The sequence below is a fragment of the Lithobates pipiens genome, unplaced genomic scaffold, assembly GCF_037356315.1.
Source record: "Lithobates pipiens isolate NorthernLeopardFrog02 unplaced genomic scaffold, aLitPip1_a1.2 Scaffold_8, whole genome shotgun sequence".
NCBI lineage: Eukaryota > Metazoa > Chordata > Amphibia > Anura > Ranidae > Lithobates > Lithobates pipiens.
The window spans coordinates 3,844,006-3,866,470 of record NW_027507903.1 but is presented as its reverse complement, the minus strand read 5'-3'; the positions used below and the strand labels follow the sequence as shown (position 1 = coordinate 3,866,470).

At 48.6% G+C, this 22,465-nt stretch overlaps 2 protein-coding genes across 2 annotated transcripts in view; one reads left to right on the top strand and one right to left on the bottom strand.

Moving 5' to 3' along the window:
• CIAO2A (cytosolic iron-sulfur assembly component 2A) overlaps positions 1 to 14,593 on the bottom strand; it is a 29,011-nt gene extending 14,418 nt beyond the window's left edge. Inside the window, exons 1-2 of the mRNA XM_077471982.1 lie at positions 14,475 to 14,593; positions 4,328 to 4,492 (exon numbers count right to left, since the gene is read on the bottom strand). Coding sequence (XP_077328108.1) covers positions 4,328 to 4,492; positions 14,475 to 14,565 — 256 coding nt within the window. The 5' untranslated portion in view covers positions 14,566 to 14,593. The remainder of the gene's footprint in view (positions 1 to 4,327; positions 4,493 to 14,474) is intronic.
• Positions 14,594 to 14,649: 56 nt separating this feature from the next.
• The window catches only part of SPG11 (SPG11 vesicle trafficking associated, spatacsin), a gene marked incomplete in the record, with an annotated part of 178,052 nt that continues 170,236 nt past the window's right edge, over positions 14,650 to 22,465 (top strand). The window contains 1 exon segment of the mRNA XM_077471981.1: positions 14,650 to 14,750.

Sequence of the window (22,465 nt, the reverse complement as noted above, 5' to 3'; positions counted from 1 at the left end):
ACCCACACAGGTAACCCCCCCCCCCAGGAAAGCAGCTTTTCAAGGGGGGACCTGATGACCAGGAGGGGCCTGGAGTTCCTGGCAGGGCACCACAGAAGAGGGGGATGGGGGCTGCTCTATGCAAAACCATTACAGAGCAGGTAAGTATACAGTGCCTTGAAAAAGTATTCATACCCCTTGAAATTTTCCACACTTCGTCATGTTACAACCAAAAGCATAAATGTATTTTATTGGGATTTTATGTGATAGACCAACACAATGTGTCACATAATTGTGAAGTGGAAGGAAAATGAGAAAATGGTTTTCACATTTTTTACAAATATGTGAAAAGTGTGGGGGGGGCATTTGTATTCAGCCCCCTTTACTCTGATACCCCTAACTAAAATCCAGTGGAACCAATTGCCTTCAGAGGTCACCTAATTAGTAAATAGTAGGGATGTACCGATATAATTATTTTATTTTTTTTACGAATACAAATACTTTTTTTTTTTTTTTTAATACTAGCCGATATCTACCGCAATGGTTTTGTTTTCACTTCAGCTGTCAGCAATGGTACAAAGCATTGAAAAGTTATTTACAAATGAAATAAATAGATTTTTGTTTTTAATTTTGCGCTTTTTCAGTGTGAAATGTGTAAATACATGTTAATATATATATATGTGTAAAAATATTCACTAATAAAAGCAAACAAAAAAAAAAGTTTTAATTGTTTATCGTTTATAAAATAGATGTGAAATAAAAAAAAAAAAAGCAGGAAAATAATAATTAAATGGAGGAGAATAAGGCGTTAATTAAGGCCGATTAGAGTAAATGAAGGGTTAATAAGGGGTTAAACAGAGGAACATTTGTTCATCCCTTTGATCTGCAGATGAAGAAATGGAAAGATACAAAAAGAAACAATGTTTCTTTTTATTTTAGTGTTTCAGCAGCTGAGAAATGTTGTTAATAAACATTGCAGGCTGCTTTTTTTTTTTTTTTTTCACAGCTCCAATTACCGGACTTCTTCAAAACAGGGGAGACCCGCTGACAGCTCAAAGAGCCGAGCCTGAAAGTATCGGTTTAAGGTATCGGTGCATTTGCACGAGTACCGATACTAGTATCAGTGCAACCCTAATAGAGTCCACCTGTGTCTAATATAATCTCAGTATAAATACAGCTGTTCTGTGAAGCCCACAGAGGTTTGTTCGAGAACCTTAGTGAACAAACAGCATCATGAAGGCCAAGGAACACACCAGACAGGTCAGGGATAAAGTTGTGGAGAAGTATAAAGCAGGGTTAGGTTATAAAAAAAAATTCTCAAGCTTTGATCATCTCACAGAGCTCTGTTCAATCCATCATCCGAAAATGGAAAGAGTATGGGCACAACTGCAAACCTACCACTTCAATACCGGGGGACTTTCCCCCCTTCCTGCCCAGGACAATTTTCAGCTTTCAGCGCTGTTGCACTTTGAATGACAATTGCGCGGTCATACAACACTGTACCCAAACTACATTTTTATCATTTTCTGCCCACAAATAGAGATTTCTTTTGGTGGTATTTGATCACCTCTGCGGTTTTTATATGTTGCTAAACAAACTAAAAAAAAAGACCAAAATTCTTGGGGAAAAAAAACTGATGGACACTGATAGGCGGCACTGATAGATGGCACTGGATAGGCAGCACTGATGAGGGGCTACTGACAGGCATTACTGAGTGGCATCTGAAGGGCACTGACAGGCATTACTGATGGGGCACTGATTGGTACTTTTATGGGCACTAACAAGTACTCTTTATGGGGCCCAGGCTGGCAGCTGATGGGCACATCTGATGTGGCTGTGCTGATAATCAATGTGCTGATTATCAGCACAGACCCCCCCCCCCGAAACCGAGGAATGCTGTTTACCGGCACTTCCTGGTTCACGCGACGATCAGCTGTGATTGGTCACAGCAGATAACATGGTATGAACCCTCCGTCAGAGGCGCCTTACCATGATTGGAGTTGCGGTGCGTCAGACTGACACACAACTCTGATGGCGCCCCCCCACAGTCGCTCGCCAGCTTGTTATCCTGATCCCATCATATGACATCCGAGCAGGATAATTAAACCACTTTGGCCCCCCCAAGAAAAGTTTTGCCCAGGGTCCAATCAATATTAAAGATGGCCCTGGCTGGATGGAGGGCAGGAGCACAGCAGTCACTATAGTAAACTTTGCAAGTTAACCAGCAGGTGATTGGTTGCTAGGCGGTCCTTACAACCAATCATCAGCTTGATAACATGAAGAGTTAACTCCCTGATGTACAGCTGCTGTAAGGTAGGAGAGAGAGAGCTACCAGAACACGGCTGTGTATTGTGAAAGGGGCAAATGTTACTACTTGTGGCTGACATGAGGGGGCAGAGGATGCTGGGTGGAGGGGGGGGATGCAGAGGATAGTGCTATGAGGGGGCAGAGGATGTTGGGTGGAGGGGGGTTGCAGAGGACAGTGCTATGAGGGGGCAGAGGTTGCTGGGTGGAGGGGGGGGGGATGCAGAGGACAGTGCTATGAGGGGGCAGAGGTTGCTGGGTGGAGGGGGGGGGGGGATGCAGAGGACAGTGCTATGAGGGGGCAGAGGATGCTGGGTGGAGGGGGGGGATGCAGAGGACAGTGCTATGAGGGGGCAGAGGATGCTGGGTGGAGGGAGGATGCAGAGGACAGTGGTATGAGGGGGCAGAGGATGCTGGGTGGAGGGGGGGGGGGATGCAGAGGACAGTGCTATGAGGGGGAAGAGGATGCTGGGTGGAGGGGGGGGGATGCAGAGGACAGTGCTATGAGGGGGCAGAGGTTGCTGGGTGGAGGGGGGGGGATGCAGAGGACAGTGCTATGAGGGGGCAGAGGTTGCTGGGTGGAGAGGGGGGGATGCAGAGGACAGTGCTATGAGGGGGCAGAGGTTGCTGGGTGGAGGGGGGGGATGCAGAGGACAGTGCTATGAGGGGGCAGAGGTTGCTGGGTGGAGGGGGGGGGATGCAGAGGACAGTGCTATGAGGGGGCAGAGGATGCTGGGTGGAGGGGGGGGGATGCAGAGGACAGTGCTATGAGGGGGCAGAGGTTGCTGGGTGGAGGGGGGGATGCAGAGGACAGTGGTATGAGGGGGCAGAGGATGCTGGGTGGAGGGGGGGGGATGCAGAGGACAGTGCTATGAGGGGGCAGAGGATGCTGGGTGGAGGGGGGGATGCAGAGGACAGTGCTATGAGGGGGCAGAGGACAGTGGTATGAGGGGGCAGAGGATGCTGGGTGGAGGGGGGGATGTAGAGGACAATGCTATGAGGGGACAGAGGATGCTGGATGGAGGGGGGATGCAGAGGACAGTGGTATGAGGGGGCAGAGGATGCTGGGTGGAGGGGGGGGATGCAGAGGACAGTGCTATGAGGGGGCAAAGGAGACTGGATGGAGGGGGGGGTGCAGAGGACAGTGCTATGAGGGGGCAGAGGATGCTGGGTAGAGGGGGGGATGCAGAGGACAGTGGTATGAGGGGGCAGAGGAAGCTGGGTGGAGAGGGGGGGGTGCAGAGGACAGTGCTATGAGGGGGCAGAGGATGCTGGGTGGAGGGGGGGATGCAGAGGACAGTGCTATGAGGGGGCAGAGGATGCTGGGTGGAGGGGGGGATGCAGAGGACAGTGCTATGAGGGGGCAGAGGATGCTGGGTGGAGGGGGGGGGATGCAGAGGACAATGCTATGAGGGGGCAGAGGATGCTGGGTGGAGGGGGGGATGCAGAGGACAACGCTATGAGGGGGCAGAGGATGCAGGGTGGAGGGGGGGGGGATGCAGAGGACAACGCTATGAGGGGGAAGAAGATGCTACTGTGGGGGGGGGGATATGACAGAAGACACTGCCATGGGGGGTTGAGGGCACTACAGTGGGGGGGAGGAGTACACTTCTTTAAGAGGGGGGGGGGATACCATTATGGGGAGGCAGAGGACACTGCTTCGGGCAGAGAGCATTACTGTGTCAGAGGGATGTGTCTTGAGAAGACACCATTGGGATTGGGGTTGGGGTACGGGGGGGGTTAGGCGCAGGACTACTATGGGGGGGCGATATGAAAGAAGACACTGCTATGTGGGGCACTAAAGTAGTGGGGGGGGGGGGCAGGGGTACTACTATGGGGAGGCAGAGGACACTGCTATTGGGGGGGGGGGGGCAGAGGATACAACTGTGTGTGTGCGGGGGGAAGGGGGGCAGAGGACACCATTAGAGACAGGGGGGTAGAGGATACTACTGTGGGGGGGGGGGGGGGTTATTTTTTCTTTGCCCTGAGATCAGCTTTATCATTACAAACATGAAAAAAGACACTATTGGTGATGGTATCCTACCTATAAGTGTGGCCAGGGAGCAGTGGGGGACGGTCGGGGTGAACTTTATGATCACCAGGAAACATTCGTCATCCAGATCCTCCACCGTCACACAACTCTCCGACACCACGTCCAGGTCTTCTAATGTGTCGGGCTTTTCTGGATCCCGAATGTTCCGGATTATATCTGTGGAAACAAAATCACAACGTCTCATTCAATGACATCTTTCAAACCCTTTAATGCCGGGGTGTCCAAACCATCTTCCCTGACGTTCTTTGAATCATTAAAATTAAATGCAAATTAACGAATACAATACAAATTCTCCTGCCTTTGTGGCTGTGTGTGGTGAAGAGATGAGCTTGGGCGTGTTATTTGGATGAATACAGCCTCACCATTGCCATCAGTGCAGCCTCACCATTGCCATCAGTGCAGCCTCACCATTGCCACCAGTGCAGCCTCACCATTGCCACCAGTGCAGCCTCACCATTGCCACCAGTGCAGCCTCACCATTGCCACCAGTGCAGCCTCACCATTGCCACCAGTGCAGCCTCACCATTGCCATGAATGCAGCCTCACCATTGCCATGAATGTAGCCTCACCATTGCCATGAATGCAGCCTCACCATTGCCATGAATGTAGCCTCACCATTGCCATGAATGCAGCCTCACTATGGTCATGAATGCAGCCTCTCCATTGCAATCAATGCAGCCTCACCATTGCCATGAATGCAGCCTCATCATTGCCATGGATGCAGCCTCATCATTGCCATGGATGCAGCCTCACCATTGCCACGGATGCAGCCTCACCACTGCCACGAATGCAGCCTCACCACTGCCACGAATGCAGCCTCACCACTGCCACGAATGCAGCCTCACCACTGCCACGAATGCAGCCTCACCATTGCCATGAATGCAGCCTTACCATTGCCATGAATGCAGCCTCACCATTGCTATGAATACAGCCTCATAATTGCCATGAATGCAGCCTCACCATTGCCATGAATGCAGTCTCACCATTGCCATGAATGCAGTCTCACCATTGCCATGAATGCAGTCTCACCATTGCCATGAATGCAGCCTCACCATTGCCATGAATGCAGCCTCACGATTGCCATGAATGCAGCCTCACGGTTGCCATGAATGCAGCCTCACGATTGCCATGAATGCAGCCTTACCATTGTCATGAATGCAGCCTCACCATTGCCATGAATGCAGCCTCACCATTGCCATGAATGCAGCCTCATGATTGCCATGAATGCAGCCTCACCATTGCCATGAATTCAGCCTCACCATTGCCATGAATGCAGCCTCACCATTGTCATGAATGCAGCCTCACCATTGCCATGAATGCAGCCTCACCATTGCCATGAATGCAGTCTCACCATTGCCATGAATGCAGCCTCACCATTGCCATGGATTCAGCCTCACCATTGCCATGAATGCAGCCTCACCATTGCCATGAATGCAGCCTCACGGTTGCCATGAATGCAGCCTCACGATTGCCATGAATGCAGCCTTACCATTGTCATGAATGCAGCCTCACCATTGCCATGAATGCAGCCTCATGATTGCCATGAATGCAGCCTCACCATTGCCATGAATTCAGCCTCACCATTGCCATGAATTCAGTCTCACCATTGCCATGAATGCAGCCTCACCATTGCCATGAATGCAGCCTCACCATTGCCATGAATGCAGCCTCACCATTGCCATGAATGCAGCCTCACCATTGCCATGAATGCAGCCTCACCATTGCCATGAATGCAGTCTCACCATTGCCATGAATGCAGTCTCACCATTGTCATGAATGCAGCCTCACCATTGCCATGAATGCAGCCTCACCATTGCCATGAATTCAGCCTCACCATTGCCATGAATTCAGTCTCACCATTGCCATGAATGTAGCCTCACCATTGCCATGAATGCAGCCTCACCATTTCCATGAATGCAGCCTCACCATTGCCATGAATGCAGCCTCACCATTGCCATGAATGCAGTCTCACCATTGCCATGAATGTAGCCTCACCATTGCCATGGATTCAGCCTCACCATTGCCATGAATGCAGCCTCACCATTGCCATAAATGCAGCCTCACCATTGCCATAAATGCAGCCTCACCATTGCCATGAATGCAGCCTTACCATTGCCATCAGTGCATTCTGATCGATGCCCATCTGCAGCCTCTGAGGGGACAGGGAGGGGGATGGGACGAGCGCCAACAGATTACATACAGGAGAATCTCCCGTTTACTCGGCGACCTCATTAATACAAAGTCCCGCCTCCTATGATAGACAGGAAAGTCATCCAATGGCAGCCCAGGAGACAGGACTTCCTATTACAGATGCCACAGAGAAAACAGGAGATTCTCCTGTATGTAATCTGATGGGGCCTGTCCCATCCCCCTCCCTGTCCCCTCTGAGGAACGATAAATACAGCAAATATCCTTTGTGGCCCCCCAACCCCCTCAAAACAAATCCCCAAGTGGATTTGTTGAAGTCGACAAAAGATATATATATTTACAAATTACCAGTGGGGCCCCCCGCATGAAACCGGCCCACGGGCCGGACTTTGGACATGCCTGCTTTAAAGGGTTCTTTCACCTTTTCAAATAATCGTGCCTCTGAAAAGCGATTCATGGCAGGTAGCGGTGCACCGAAATGAAAATTCTGGACTGAAACCAAAAATTCAGAATGCCGAAAACTAAAACCGAAACTAAAAAACGAACACTTATAGAAAAAAATATGATAAAATTTAAATAGAGCGCCTTGAAAAAGTATTCATACCCCTCGGAATTCTCCACATTTTGTCATATTACAACTATAGATGTAAATGTATTTTATTGGGATTTTATATGATAGGACAGTGATGGAGAACCTCGGCACCCCAGATGTTTTGGAACTACATTTCCCATGATGCTCAGCTATACTGCAGAGTACATGAGCATCATGGGAAATGTAGTTCCAAAACATCTGGGGTGCCGAGGTTCACCATCACTGTGATTGACCAACACAAAGTGCCACATAATTGTGAAGTGGAAGGAAAATGATACAAATAAATATGTGAAAAGTGTGGGGGAGGGGCATTTGTATGGCGCCCCCAGGAGCCAGTACTTTGTAGAACCCCCTTTCTCTGCAATTACAGCTGCAAGTCTTTTTTGGACACGCGTTTTTACCACGTTTTGCGTTTTTTTTTTCTCTTTCTTTTCTTTTTACACTGTGGTTGCTTAGCATCCAGATATATACAGTGAAAGAAAAAGAAAAACCGCAAATCGCAGCAAAAAAGCGGTACTTGCGTTTTTGATGCGGGTCCATTGACTTCTATTACATGCAAAACGCTGCATTTTGCATGAAAAAAAAAAAGTCCCCGACCCTTTCCAAAAACGCAGAGGCACAAAAACGCATTGGTGTGAACATGTTCCATAGGAACCCATGTTAAAAAATGTCCCTGCATTTCTGCAAAATGCATCAAAAAACGCGCTAGTGTGAATCAAGCCTAAAGGGCAGATTTGTGGAGAGACGACTAATAGTTGTCCTGTGGACAGATTCTCCCCCCTGAGCTGTGGATCTCTGCAGCTCCTCCAGAGTTACCATGGACCTCTTGGCTGCTTCTCTGATGAATGCTCTCCTTGCCCGGCCCGGTCAGTTTAGGTGGACGGCCATGTCTTGGTAGGTTTGCAGTTGTGCCCATACTCTCTTCATTTTCCAATGATGGATTGAACAGAGCTCCGTGAGATGTTCAAAGCTTTGGATTTTTATATAACCCAACCCTGCTTTATACTTCTCCACAACTTTATCCCTGGCCTGCCTGGTGTGTTCCTTGGCCTTCATGATGCTGTTTGCTCACTAAGGTTCTCTAACAAACCTCTGAGGACTTCACAGAACAGCTGTATGTATACTGAGATTAAATTACACACAGATGGACTCTATTTACTAATTAGGTGACCTCTGAAGGCAATTGGTTCCACTAGATTTTAGTTCGGGGTATCGGAGTAAAGGGGGCTGAATACAAATATACTCCACACTTTTCAAAACAATGTCATCATTTTCCTTCCACTTCACAATTATGTGACACTTTGTGTTGGTCAATCACATAAAATCCCAATAAAATACATTTAAGTTTTTGGTTGCAAGATGGCAAAATGTAGAAAATTTCAAGGGGTATGAATACTTTTTCAAGGCAATATAAAAGTGGCTGGTATTTTTGCATTAAAGTCAACGGGACGCGACTTTGCATTGAAGTCAACGGGACGCGACTTTGCATTGAAGTCAACGGGACGCGACTTTGCATTGAGGTCAACGGGACGCGACTTTGCATTGAGGTCAACGGGACGCGACTTTGCATTGAGGTCAACGGGACGCGACTTTGCATTGAGGTCAACGGGACGCGACTTTGCATTGAGGTCAACGGGACGCGACTTTGCATTGAGGTCAACGGGACGCGACTTTGAATTGAAGTCAACGGGACGCGACTTTGCACTGAAGTCAACGGGACGCGACTTTGCATTGAAGTCAACGGGACGCGACTTTGCATTGAAGTCAACGGGACGCGACTTTGCATTGAGGTCAACGGGACGCGACTTTGCATTGAGGTCAACGGGACGCGACTTTGCATTGAGGTCAACGGGACGCGACTTTGCATTGAGGTCAACGGGACGCGACTTTGCATTGAGGTCAACGGGACGCGACTTTGCATTGAGGTCAACGGGACGCGACTTTGCATTGAGGTCAACGGGACGCGACTTTGAATTGAAGTCAACGGGACGCGACTTTGCACTGAAGTCAACGGGACGCGACTTTGCATTGAAGTCAACGGGACGCGACTTTGCATTGAAGTCAACGGGACGCGACTTTGCACTGAAGTCAACGGGACGCGACTTTGAATTGAAGTCAACGGGACGCGACTTTGCATTGAAGTCAACGGGACGCGACTTTGCATTGAAGTCAACGGGACGCGACTTTGCATTGAAGTCAACGGGACGCGACTTTGCATTGAAGTCAACGGGACGCGACTTTGCATTGAAGTCAACGGGACGCGACTTTGCATTGAAGTCAACGGGACGCGACTTTGCATTGAAGTCAACGGGACGCGACTTTGCATTGAAGTCAACGGGACGCGACTTTGCATTGAGGTCAACGGGACGCGACTTTGCATTGAGGTCAACGGGACGCGACTTTGCATTGAGGTCAACGGGACGCGACTTTGCATTGAGGTCAACGGGACGCGACTTTGCATTGAGGTCAACGGGACGCGACTTTGAATTGAGGTCAACGGGACGCGACTTTGAATTGAAGTCAACGGGACGCGACTTTGAATTGAAGTCAACGGGACGCGACTTTGCATTGAAGTCAACGGGACGCGACTTTGCATTGAAGTCAACGGGACGCGACTTTGCATTGAAGTCAACGGGACGCGACTTTGCATTGAAGTCAACGGGACGCGACTTTGCATTGAAGTCAACGGGACGCGACTTTGCATTGAAGTCAACGGGACGCGACTTTGCATTGAAGTCAACGGGACGCGACTTTGCATTGAAGTCAACGGGACGCGACTTTGCATTGAAGTCAACGGGACGCGACTTTGCATTGAAGTCAACGGGACGCGACTTTGCATTGAAGTCAACGGGACGCGACTTTGCATTGAAGTCAACGGGACGCGACTTTGCATTGAAGCCAACGGGACGCGACTTTGCATTGAGGTCAAAGGGACGCGACTTTGCATTGAGGTCAACGGGACGCGACTTTGCATTGAGGTCAACGCGACGCGACTTTGCATTGAGGTCAACGCGACGCGACTTTGCATTGAGGTCAACGCGACGCGACTTTGCATTGAGGTCAACGCGACGCGACTTTGCATTGAAGTCAATGGGACGCAGCATGCCGATAACCCTATTTTTGGTGCATCCCTAATAGCAGGTAACTTTTTATAGCGACAGCCACGTTGGCCGCAGGTTTAAAGGAGCCCCCCGCCCTTTCCTTGGGTGGACGCGCCTGCTGGAGGCACATTTTTTTTTTTTTCTCCCTGAAGTGACGCTGAACTCACACAAACATTTGCTGGTCGGGTGACAAAGCCGGTTTGGCAAACGAATGAATGGAAAAAAAAAAAACCTTGTCCTGCAGTCCTGTGACGGGGGATGTGAAGGAGAGCCGCACCTAGCCGAGGACAAGGTCCAGTGACACCAAAACGGGGGAAAAGGCCAAGCCGTGCCCCTTCCCCCGCTCCAGGAGCTGCAAACTACTTCATCAGCATAGATTGCGGGGCCCGGAGACTGAAGGGCCCGGTTGTCCTATACTGCATCCCCCACCACCCTGCTGAGGGGTCCAAGGCAGGTGCCTCCTGTGCCTCCCCTCAGGTTAGAGGGCGGTGCTGGAAAATACAGAGTACTGAGCAAGAGACCTGTGAGAGAAGCCTCCGGCGGAACCTGCTATTTGCAAACACCGTCCGTATCTGCCCCATCCCGCCGGCCCCGTTAAAGCCGCATAAAACCTAAAAGTGCAAATTTATTATACTGCAGCTTACCAATTTCTGGAGGAGGGGGGGGGGGGGGGGTGGCTGCATTTGTTTTCTTACTTTCCTGCTGCTGGTAAAAGCAATCCAGCGTCTAATTAGCCCCTAGGATGGCTTTTAAATTGTAGGAATTAAAGCGGTTTGGTACCTAAAAATGAAACTTCATGTTATTAAAATCCCCAGATAGAATACTTACCTAAATGAACCCTGAAAAAAAAAAATATTCTTTACTTACCTTTTATTTCAGATGTTTCTGCTGACTTCCGGGTTGTCCTCCCGTGGGAGTAGGCGTGGCTATCGTCCTCGCAATGGTCCCTGGGAAATTTCTAAGCTATTTCCCAAGAATCCATGGGGGGGGGGGGGACAATGAAATTGCGAAATCTCGCGAGATTTCGTTAGGAGGCCAGTCATGTGACGAGGGCTTGTCCAAATTTGCCATTTTTAAAGTGGGCAGGCAGCTGTATCTGCCATTACCACCATTGCACACGAGGAAGCAAAACAAAGCACACAAAGGAAACAGCACTTTTTCATTGCTGCTCACTGCTATCACTGAGCATGTGCGAGATGGAGCAGAGCATGCTGGGAGCCGAGCGTCATCGATATACAGGAAGTAAATGCCTGTGGGCTTCAGACGCCCACACTTAAAATGGAAAACGCCAGAGCACTTTTTTAAAAGTCATCCCGAGGAAAAGAATCGTCGCGCCGGGGGTCAAAAAAACGCCGGACGTGGATGCTAAGCGAAGGTAGCAGTCGCCCACCTGTGACACAGGTAAGAAAAAAAAAAAAAAAAAAAAGAGCGGAATCCCGCTTTAAGGAAGAAAGATGTAGCAGGATGATGCCTGTAGCTGCACCCCCCCCCCCCCCCCAATATCTCCACTTCAAGTTCACAATCCCTATGTCATACGATGTCATATGATGTCATACGATGCCATACGATGTCATAGGGATGGGAACTGGTTAAATAAAATAAACAATAAAAAAAAAAAAAGTTTAAGTGCCCCTGCTTGCCCCCATGTGCATAGGTAGGTGATCGCTATACGTAGGTGGCGCAGGCATCTGCAGACAGCGATCGCTCCACAAGTGTGAGGTATCACCGCGATCGTTTTTTATATATTAATGTGTTTGGAATGTAATATGTTTTTGTTGTATGAATTCTGGAAATTTATATATCTTTTGTGTTTTTTATGTTTGTTTTATAATGTATCTGTGATGAAGAAAAATACCAATAAACGGATTAAAAAAAAAAAAAAGAGCGCTAATTCTATCGCAGGACCTGTGAAGCGGTCCCCTGTACGGGCTCATCGCGTGTCACCTATGGAGATTGTGTCAGTAGGTGTGCGACGCGTTGGGTATCTTTGTACTCGGCGTAACATCATCTTTTATATTGTACAAAGAAATTGGGTATTAACCACTTGCCTACCGGGCGCCCCCACCCCCTCTCCTGCCCCGGGGCAGTTTTCAGCTTTTAGCGCTCTCACACTTTGAATGACAATTACACGGTCATGCAACACTGTACCCAAATGACAATTTTTATCATTTTTTTCACACAGAGATTTCTTTTGGTAATATTTAATCGCCGCTGGGGGTTTTATTTTTTGCGTAATGAAGAAATAAAGACCTAAAAAAACAAAACAAAAAAAAAACGTTTCTTCCTTTCAGTTATTAAAAATTGCAAACAGGTAATTTCACTGATGGGAGCTGATGAGGCTGCATTGATGGGAGCTGATGTGTGCTGATGAGGCTGCACTGATGGGAGCTGATGAGGCTGCATTGATGGGAGCTGATGTGTGCTGATGAGGCTGCACTGATGGGAGCTGACGAGGCTGCACTGATGGGAGCTGTGTTCTGAGGCTGCACTGATGGGTGCTGGTGAGGCTGCACTGATGGGAGCTGACGAGGCTGCACTGATAGGAGCTGATGAGTCTGCACTGATGGGAGCTGAAGAGGCTGCACTGACGGGAGCTGATGTGTGCTGATTAGGCTGTACTGATGGGAGCTGATGCTGCAGCACTGATGGGAGCTGTGTGCCAATGAGGTTGCACTGATGTGTGCTGATGAAGCTGCACTGATGGGAGCTGTTGCTGTAGCACTGATGGGAGCTGATGAGTGCCGATGAGGGTGCACTGATGGGTGCTGATGAGGCTGCACTGATGGGAGCTGATGTGTGCTGATGAGGCTGCACTGATGGGAGCTGATGAGGCTGAACTGATGGGTGCTGATGAGGCTGCACTGATGGGAGCTGATGCTGCAGCACTGATGGGAGCTGATGAGGCTGCACTGATGGGAGCTGATGTGTGCCGATGAGGCTGCACTGATGGGAGCTGATGTGTGCTGAAGAGGCTGCACTGATGGGAGCTGATGTGTGCGGATGAGGCTGCACTGATGGGTGCTGGTGAGGCTGCACTGACGGGAGTTGACGAGACTGCACTGACGGGAGCTGACGTGTGCTGATGAGGCTGTACTGATGGGAGCTGATGCTGCAGCACTGATGGGAGCTAATGAGGCTGCACTGATGGGAGCTGTGTGCCGATGAGGCTGCACTGATGGGAGCTGATGCTGAAGCACTGATGGGAGCTGATGAGTGCCGATGAGGCCGCACTGATGGGAGCTGATGTGTGCTGATGAGGCTGCACTGATGGGAGCTGATGCCTCAGCACTGATGGGAGCTGATGTGTGCTGATGAGGCTGCACTGATGGGAGCTGATGTTGCAGCACTGATGGGAGCTGATAAGGCTGCACTGATGTGTGCTGATGAGGCTGCACTTATGGGTGCTGATGAGGCTGCACTGATATGTGCTGACGAGGCTGCAGTGGTAGGAGCTGATGTGTGCTGATGAGGCTGCAGTGATAGGAGCTGATGAAGCTGCACTGATGGGAGCTGATGTGTGCTGATGAGGCTGCACTGATGGTAGCTGATGGGCACTGATGAGGCTGCACTGATGTATGCTGAAGCACTGATGTGTGCTTATGAGGCTGCACTGATGGGCACTGTTGGCGCTGCACTGATCATCAGGTCCCAGGACTCTGTTTTCTGCCCTGTGGCCATCATTCATCTATAGCACAGTCTGCAGTTGGTTGTGACATGTGTGGTGTCTATTTTCTCGGTGTATCCTCATCTTTTATATTTTCCCACACAATTGGGTATCATGTTGTGTTTTTGTGCACTAACATTCACAAGAACCCTTGCCGGTTTATTATTCCGGTTATGGAGATTCATCCTCTCTATCTGTCCGGTTGTCATCATGGAGCGTGGAATGACACCTCAAATGTCGGCTCATCGCCAGCACAGGAAGCGAGTCTTCCAATAGGGACACTAGTTCAGGGATTCCCTCACTTTGGGGGGATTTCATGTCACTTCCTGTTTTGGATATGAGACCGGAAGTGAAGGAAAATCTCCCCAATGGAGACACAGCGGGCAAATACACCTGACGGGTTAAAACCCATCCAAGATGGGGGGGGGGGGGGGGGGTAGTTTTGCCTTTAGTTCTACTACAGAAATGTAAAACAGAAGTGAAGTAGTTGATGGATTTCCGCCCACTTCGGATGGAAGATCGGCCCCCGTATGGGCAGCCAGGATCGGTTCCTGTACCCAATCACGTGACGGAGGCGGGGCCCAGTGCTAGCAGAGACCCGCCCCCCCCCAGCTCCGGTTTCCCGGCTCTCACCGTACACTTCCAGGGCTCGCTCTTCCATGACCCGGCCTCGTCCTCTGGATCCCCCGCGGAGAGCAGCCAACAACCCGGACAGCAGCTCCATCCCCGACCCCGCCCACCGCTAACCTCCCCGACCAATCGCCGCCGCCCTGACGTCACTCTACCCCCGCACGTGACCCAAGGAAGGGCGCGATCATGTGACAAGCGGGCAAGATGGCGGCGCCCAGTGGAGATCGGGGAGGAGTGTAAACAAACGGTGGTCGCGGGAGAAGCCCGGGGAGATCGGCGGTAATGTGGTGGGGTGGGGGGAAGGTAAATGGGGCGGAGTTATTGTATAATGGGAGGGAGAAGGCCCCCCGCATCGGAGATCTCAGTGTGAGGGGCCATACATAGAACGATTCTCCACCAAATCGCACAATCTGATCTATAAATTATTGATAAAACGCTATTGGAGGGAAATCAATAAAGCGCCCAATTCAGGAAAAAACTCGCAGCCGATTTACTTCATGTTTTGCGATTCCAGAATCAGCAACTAAGGGAGCATGCATTGATGAGGCTGCACTGATGGGCATTGATGAGGCTGAACTGATGTGCATTGCTGGGGCGGCACTGATGGGCATTGCTGAGGCAGCACTGATGAGGCGGCACTGATGGGCATTGCTGAGCCGGGAGCTGATGGGCATTGCTGAGACAGCACTGATGAGGCGGAACTGATGGGCATTGCTGAGCCGGGAGCTGATGGGCATTGCTGAGACAGCACTGATGAGGCGGAACTGATGGGCATTGCTGAGACGGAACTGATGGGCATTGATGAGGCGGCACTGATGGGCATTGCTGAGGCAGCACTGATGAGGTGGAACTGATTGGCATTGCTGAGGTGGAACTGATGGGCATTGCTGAGGCAGCACTGATGAGGCGGAACTGATGGGCATTGCTGAGGCAGCACTGATGAGGCGGAACAGATGGGCATTGCTGAGGCAGCACTGATGGGCATTGTTGAGGCGGAACCGATGGGCATTGCTGAGGCAGCACTGATGAGGCAGCACTGATGGGCATTGCTGAGGCAGCACTGATGGGCATTGCTGAGGCGGAACTGATGGGCATTGCTGAGGCGGAACTGATGGGCATTGCTGAGGCGGAACTGATGGGCATTGCTGAGGCAGCACTGATGGGCATTGCTGAGGCAGCACTGATGAGGCAGAACTGATGGGGCATTGCTGAGGCAGCACTGATGGGGCATTGCTGAGACAGCACTGATGAGGCGGCACTAATGGGCACTGATGAGGTGGAACTGATGGGCATTGCTGAGGCCGCACTGATGAGGCGGAACTGATGGGCTTTGCTGAGGTGGCATTGATGAGGCTGCACTGATGGTCACTGATGAGGCGGCGCGGATGTGAGCTTTGAATGTGGACCCCACCCCCGAAATACATACCAGATCCTCAGATCCAGATCTTCATCCTCCTCGGTGAGGGTCTGGTATGTATTTTGGGGGGGGGGGTGCCCCCCCCCCCTGTTGTATTTACCAAATAAAAGAAGATTGTAGGATATGTGAATTAAAAATGGGTGTTTTTTGTTGGCATGTTTTCTCCTTGACATCCATACAAGACCCTTACCAAGGATAAAGGTCCGGTACAGGGAAGGCGCTATAAATGAACATCTCGCCTGGGAGGCCATTGATTATTAATGGCCCTCCATTCCTGGGTATCAGAAATGCGTTTCGTCACGCAACAAATGCAGCAAAACGCGGTAAAAAAAATAAAAAGTGCCACCCTCTACGCCCTAAAATATTTTGGATATTCTTACAAAATCAAAAAAGTTGAGTTGTCGCTGAGTGAAGCGACCTAGGCGGCTGCACACTGAAAGCTTTTTATCTTAATGCATAGAATGCACTAGGGCCGAAACAACTAATCGATTATGAAAATAGTAATTGATCAATTTCATAATCAATCAATTTGGCGGTAACATAATGGGGTTAAAAAAAAAACTAAAATGAGCCCTTTATAGTACAAAAAGAGGAAATAATCGCTACTGTAAATATTACTTCTACAGTAAAAAAAAATTGAACCCTTTACAGTAGTGATCATTTTTTAAAGGGCTAATTTTATTTTATTTTTATTTTTTTATTTATTTTTTTTAACCCCATCATGTTACTAAATGTCTTAGACCTGGTTCACATCTGTGCGTTTTTTGGTGCTTTTTTCAGAAACAGCACTACAGATCATTTACATGGTTTCCTATGGGAGACGTTCACATGGAGGCTTTTTTCAGCCGCTGCGTATTTGGAGAAGGGTCAGGGGCTTTTTTTTTTTAACGCAAAACTGTGCTTTTTTTGGTTCAATATACTTCAATGGAGAAGCTGCAGAAAAAAAAAAAAAGCATGGAATGTGTTTTTGCAGAAATTTGTGTTTTTTTTTTTTTTTAATCTGCCCCACAACAAATTGGCCAAAAAAAAAAAATGCAAAAATCAAAACGCACAGCAAAAAGTACTGCAGAAACAGATCAAAAGCAGTTAAAGTGGCTGTAAACCCTACAGCTAAGTCTACATTAAGGCTTACCTGTAGGTCCAAGAAATATCTCCTAAACCTACACGGTTTAGGAGATATTTACCCGAAGACAGCCACTGCATGCGCCGTAGACAGCGGCGCGCAGGCGCACTGGGCAGGCCGCAGATCGCGGCGATATGCCGCGAGTGTCGGCTCCCGTGCGCGGGAGTGACGTCATCGCTGCTCCGGCGAATCACAGCGCCGGAGCAGCGAGACCCAAAAGTCACTCCGGGATCCATGGCAGCGGCAGACATGAAGACAGGGGACCGCTTCGGGGGCTTCGTTCTCAGGTAAGTTATTCATAATGAGCTAGTATGCTATGCATACTAGCTCATTATGCCTTTGCCTTGCAGGTTGCTTCTTTTTTTTTTCCAGATGGGTTTACAACCATTTTAACATTCTTAAAATTACATTATTATTTTTTTTTTTTTGAAGGAAGACATTTTTTGTTTTGTTTTTTAAATAAAAAATTTGATTTGAGTCTGATATTTACCAGATTCACCCTTTCATGGTATATACAGTATATCTCCTCTAATTAGTATATACAGTATATCGCCTCTCGTATATACAGTATATCTCCTCTAATTAGTATATACAGTGTATCTCTTCTAATAGTATATACAGTACATCTCTTCTAATAGTATATACAGTATATCTCTCTCTAATAGTATATACAGTATATTTCTTCTAATAGTATATCTCCTCTAATAGTATATACAGTATATATATCCTCTAATAGTATAAACAGTAAATCTCTAATAGTATATACAGTATATCTCCTCTAATAGTATATACAGTATTTATCTCCTCTAATAGTATGTATAGTATATCTCCTCTAACAGTATATACAGTATATCTCTTCTAATAGTATATACAGTATATCTCTTCTAATAGTATATACAGATATACAGTATATATCCCCTCTAATAGTATATACAGTATATATCTCCTCTAATAGTATATACAGTATATATCTCTTCTAATAGGATATACAGTATATCTCCTCTAATGCATGCCACCGGCAACCTGCTCCCACTGTGATTGGACACAGCGGGAGCCAATCAGCAGGTCCAGCGATGTCAGCCAAACCCCGTCGATCGCTCCCTGTGTATACAAGGAAGATCGCCTTTCTGTGGCAGGAGAAGACAGAGATCCTGTGTTTCTGCTAAGCAGAAACATGTATCTCTTTCTTCTTGCAGTAAAAGCACCTCCCCCACACTCTTAGTAATCACTCCATAGGGACACATTTAACCCTTTGATCGCCTCTGATGTTATCCCCTCCCCTGCCAGAAAACAATATTTTTTACTTTTTGCTATAATAATCATCCCCAAAAATGATTTTAAAAATCAAATTTCTTCTTCAGTTTTTGCCAATACGTATTCTACATATTTTTGGTAAAAAAAAAACGCAATAAGCGTATATTGATTGGTTTGCGCAAAAGTTATAGCGTCTACAAAATAGGGGATAGATTTATGGCCTTTTTTTTTTAGCATATACATTTTTTTTTTTTTTTTTTTTTACTTGTAATGGCGGTGATCTGTGATTTTTTATTTTTTTTGCAACGGACAGATCGGACACACACTTGACACTTTTTGGGACCATTGACAATTATGCAGCGATCAGTGCTCTAAAAATACACTGATTTACTGTGTGTAAATGTCACTGACCAGGAAGGGGTTAACACTAGAGGGCGATCAAGGTCACTGGCAGGGAAGGGGTTAACACTAGAGGGGGATCAAGATCACTGGCTGGGAAGGGGTTAACACTAGGGGGCGATCAAGGTTAGTGGCAGAGAAGGGGTTAACACTAGAGGGTCGATCAAGGTCACTGGCAGGGAAGGGGTTAACACTTGAGGGCGATCAAGGTCACTGGCAGGGAAGGGGTTAACACTAGAGGGGGGATCAAGGTCACTGGCAGGGAAGGGGTTAACACTAGGGGGCGATCAAGGTTACTGGCAGAGAAGGGGTTAACACTAGAGGGCGATCAAGGTCACTGGCAGAGAAGGGATTAACACTAGAGGGCGATCAAGGTCACTGGAAGGGAGGGGGTTAACCCTAGAGGGCGATCAAGGTCACTGGCAGGGAAGCGGTTAACACTAGAGGGCGATCAAGGTTACTGGCAGGGAAGGGGTTAACACTAGGGGGCTATCAAGGGGTTAACTGTGTGTTCCCTCAGTGTGTTCTAACTGCGTGCGGATAGGAGTGACTAGGAGAGGAGCCATATCGGTTTTCCTACTTAGTAGGAACAAACGCTATGTCTCCTCTCCTTTGACAGCTCAGGAATTTGTGTGTTTACACACCCAAATCCCTGTGCTGGCTTTCGTGCCCGCCGACCATGCACATCAGGTCCCCCATGTGCCCTCTGGTAGCTGGAAAATGATAGGAGGTACCCATATGGGGGTTTCACCCAGGAGAGCCGTTCTGCCGCGGTATATCAGCGTGAGCTGGCTGGGAACCGGTTAAAGTGGTTGTGAAGGCACAGAGTTTTTTTACCTTCACGCATTCTAAAAAACGTTCTGTGTGCAGCAGCCCCCCCCCCCCCAATACATACCTGAGCCCCATCTCGATCCAGCGATGTGTATGAGAGCCTCGGCTCTCCGGATCTCTCCCTCATTGGCTGAGACAGAAGCCAGAGCCATTGGTTCCCGCTGCTGTCAGTCACAGCCAGTGAGCCATTATTGTCCCGCTGTTCAGCTCTTCGTCAACAAGCCGCCTCCAACTACAGCCAAGTATTTCACATTTTCGCTCATCAGTCCAGGGCACCCGCTGACATTTTTCCTACATAGGATGTGGAAACGAGGCTAAGGGGACCCAACTATGCAGGAACGCGTAGGAACTGGGGTGCAGAAAAATGTCAGCGGGTGCTCTGGACTGATGAGTGAAAATGTGAAATATTTGGCTGTAGCAGGAGGCAGTTTGTTCACAGAAGGGCTGGAGAGCGGTACAGTAATGAGTGTCTGCCGCCAACTGTGAAGCATGGTGGAGGTTCCTTGCAAGTTGAGCACTTCATTTCTGCAAATAGAGTTGGAGATTCGGTTAGGATCAGTGGTGTCCTCAATGCTGAGAAATGCAGGCAGATACTTCTCCATCTCGCCATACCATCAGGGAGGCGTGTGATTGGCCCCCAACTTTATTTTGCAGCAGCACAACCCCCCCCCCCTCACCCACCCATCCCAATCATCCAGCCAATGTCATTAGGAACTGTCTTCAGTGTGAAGAACAAGGAGTCCCGGAAGAGATTGTTTGGCCCCCACAGAGCCCTGATCTCAACATCATGGAGTCTGTCTGGGATGACATGAAGAGACAGAAGGATTGGAGGCAGCTGACATCCACAGAAGATCCGTGCTTAGTCTTCCAAGATGTACATAGAACAACCTACCTGCCTAATTCCTTCAACAACTGTCTACCTAGAAGATGGAAAAGGGGGGGGGAGAGCGGGTCACCCCAAATATTGATTGGATTTGGATTTCTCTCCTCTACATTTACTTCCCATTTTGTTAATTGATAAAAAAAAAAAAAATTAAATAATAATTAATAAATATTAACAATTCTATTTCTGAAATCATTCTTTGTTTATAGCATCACACCCGCCTAAGACTTTTGCACAGTACTGTATATACTACCCTGACATGTATGAAGTACAGCAGCGATATACAAATATGCATGTGGAAGACTTTATTTCACTATCAACATTGTTTTTTTATTTATTTTTTTAACTAAAAGGGTTCAACTACTTCCCCGACCGCCTACCCCAGATACACTGCGGCAGATCAGCTCTGTGACGTACGCGATGTCCACCGGCCACCCGTGATCGTTCCCCAGAGTGGCAGAACGGCCATCTGTGTATGTAAACAAGGCAGATCACCGTTCTGACAGGGGAGAGGATAGAGATCTTGTGTGCCTGCTAAGCACCCTGTCAGAGCACTCCCCCCCCCCCCCCACCCAGTTAGAAAGCACCCCCTAGGCACGCACTTAACCCTATGCTCGCCCCCGATGTTAACGCCTTATCGGAAACCATGAAATCAGACCGAGACAGAAGTACAGTTAAATCACACTTGTTTAATAATAAAAGTAAAAAGAACAAACTTAGTCAAAGTTTAGTAACTAGAACGGATAGTCAGCCAAGCCAAGAAGTCAGGGATCAATGTAGTGGAAGAGCAAGCAGGATCTGGAGCCAGAAGGGGTGTCAGCAAAGCAAGTCTTGAGCAGGATCGCAAGAGACCGTCCCTGTGATGATGACCAAAGTGAAAGCCTGAACGGCTTAAGTAGGCAGGAATGACGAGCAGGATCATCATCAGGTGAGTCACTGTGGAGAGACAGGAGCTGGCAGTTAGCCGACAGCTGAGTGGCCAGCTCAGAGAAGGAAGGGCTGAGCCCAGCCCTGACACCCCTTCCCTGCCACGTGCATATTTTTAGCGCTGGTCACTGTGTTGGTGTCACTGGTGCCCAAAAAGTGTCAAATTTGTCCGATGCAGTGTCGCAGTCCTGCTAAAAATCTCTGATTGCCGCCATTACTAGTAAAAAAAAAAAAAAAATGCCATAAAAATATCCCATAGTTTGTAGACGCAATAACTTTTGCACAAACCGATCAATATAAGTTATTGGGATTTTTTTTTTTACAAAGAATAAGTAGCAGAATACATATGGTCCTACACCAGGCATTTCCAAAGTCCGGCCCGCGGGCCAATCGCGCCCCGCATTCCAGTATAATATGGTCTTCCTGGTGATTTGGATAAATGTATCTTTTGTGCCCGCGAGGGACACAAAAGATATATACTGTATTTATCGTTCCTCAGAGGGGACAGGGAGGGGGATGGGACGGGCGCCATCAGATTACATACAGGAGAATCTCCTGTTTTCTCTGCGGCATCTGTAATAGGAAGTCCCGTCTCCTGGGCTGCCATTGGATGACTTTCCTGTCTATCATAGGAGGCGGGACTTTCTATTAAAGAGGCCGCTGAGTAAACAGGAGATTCTCCTGTATGTAATCTGTTGGCGCTCGTCCCATCCCCCTCCCTGTCCCCTCAGAGGCTGCAGATGGGCATCGATCAGAATGCATTGATGGCAATGGTGAGGCTGCATTGTGGCAATGGTGAGGCTGCACTGATTGCAATGGTGAGGTTGCACTGATTGCAATGGTGAGGTTGCACTGATTGCAATGGTGAGGCTGCACTGATTGCAATGGTGAGGCTGCACTGATTGCAATGGTGAGGCTGCACTGATTGCAATGGTGAGGCTGCACTGATTGCAATGGTGAGACTGCATTGATTTCAATGGTGAGGCTGCACTGATTGCAATGGTGAGGCTGCACTGATTGCAATGGTGAGGCTGTATTGATTGCAATGGTGAGGCTGCATTGATTGCAATGGTGAGGCTGCATTGTGGCAATGGTGAGGTTGCACTGATTGCAATGGTGAGGCTGCACTGATTGCAATGGTGAGGCTGCACTGATTGCAA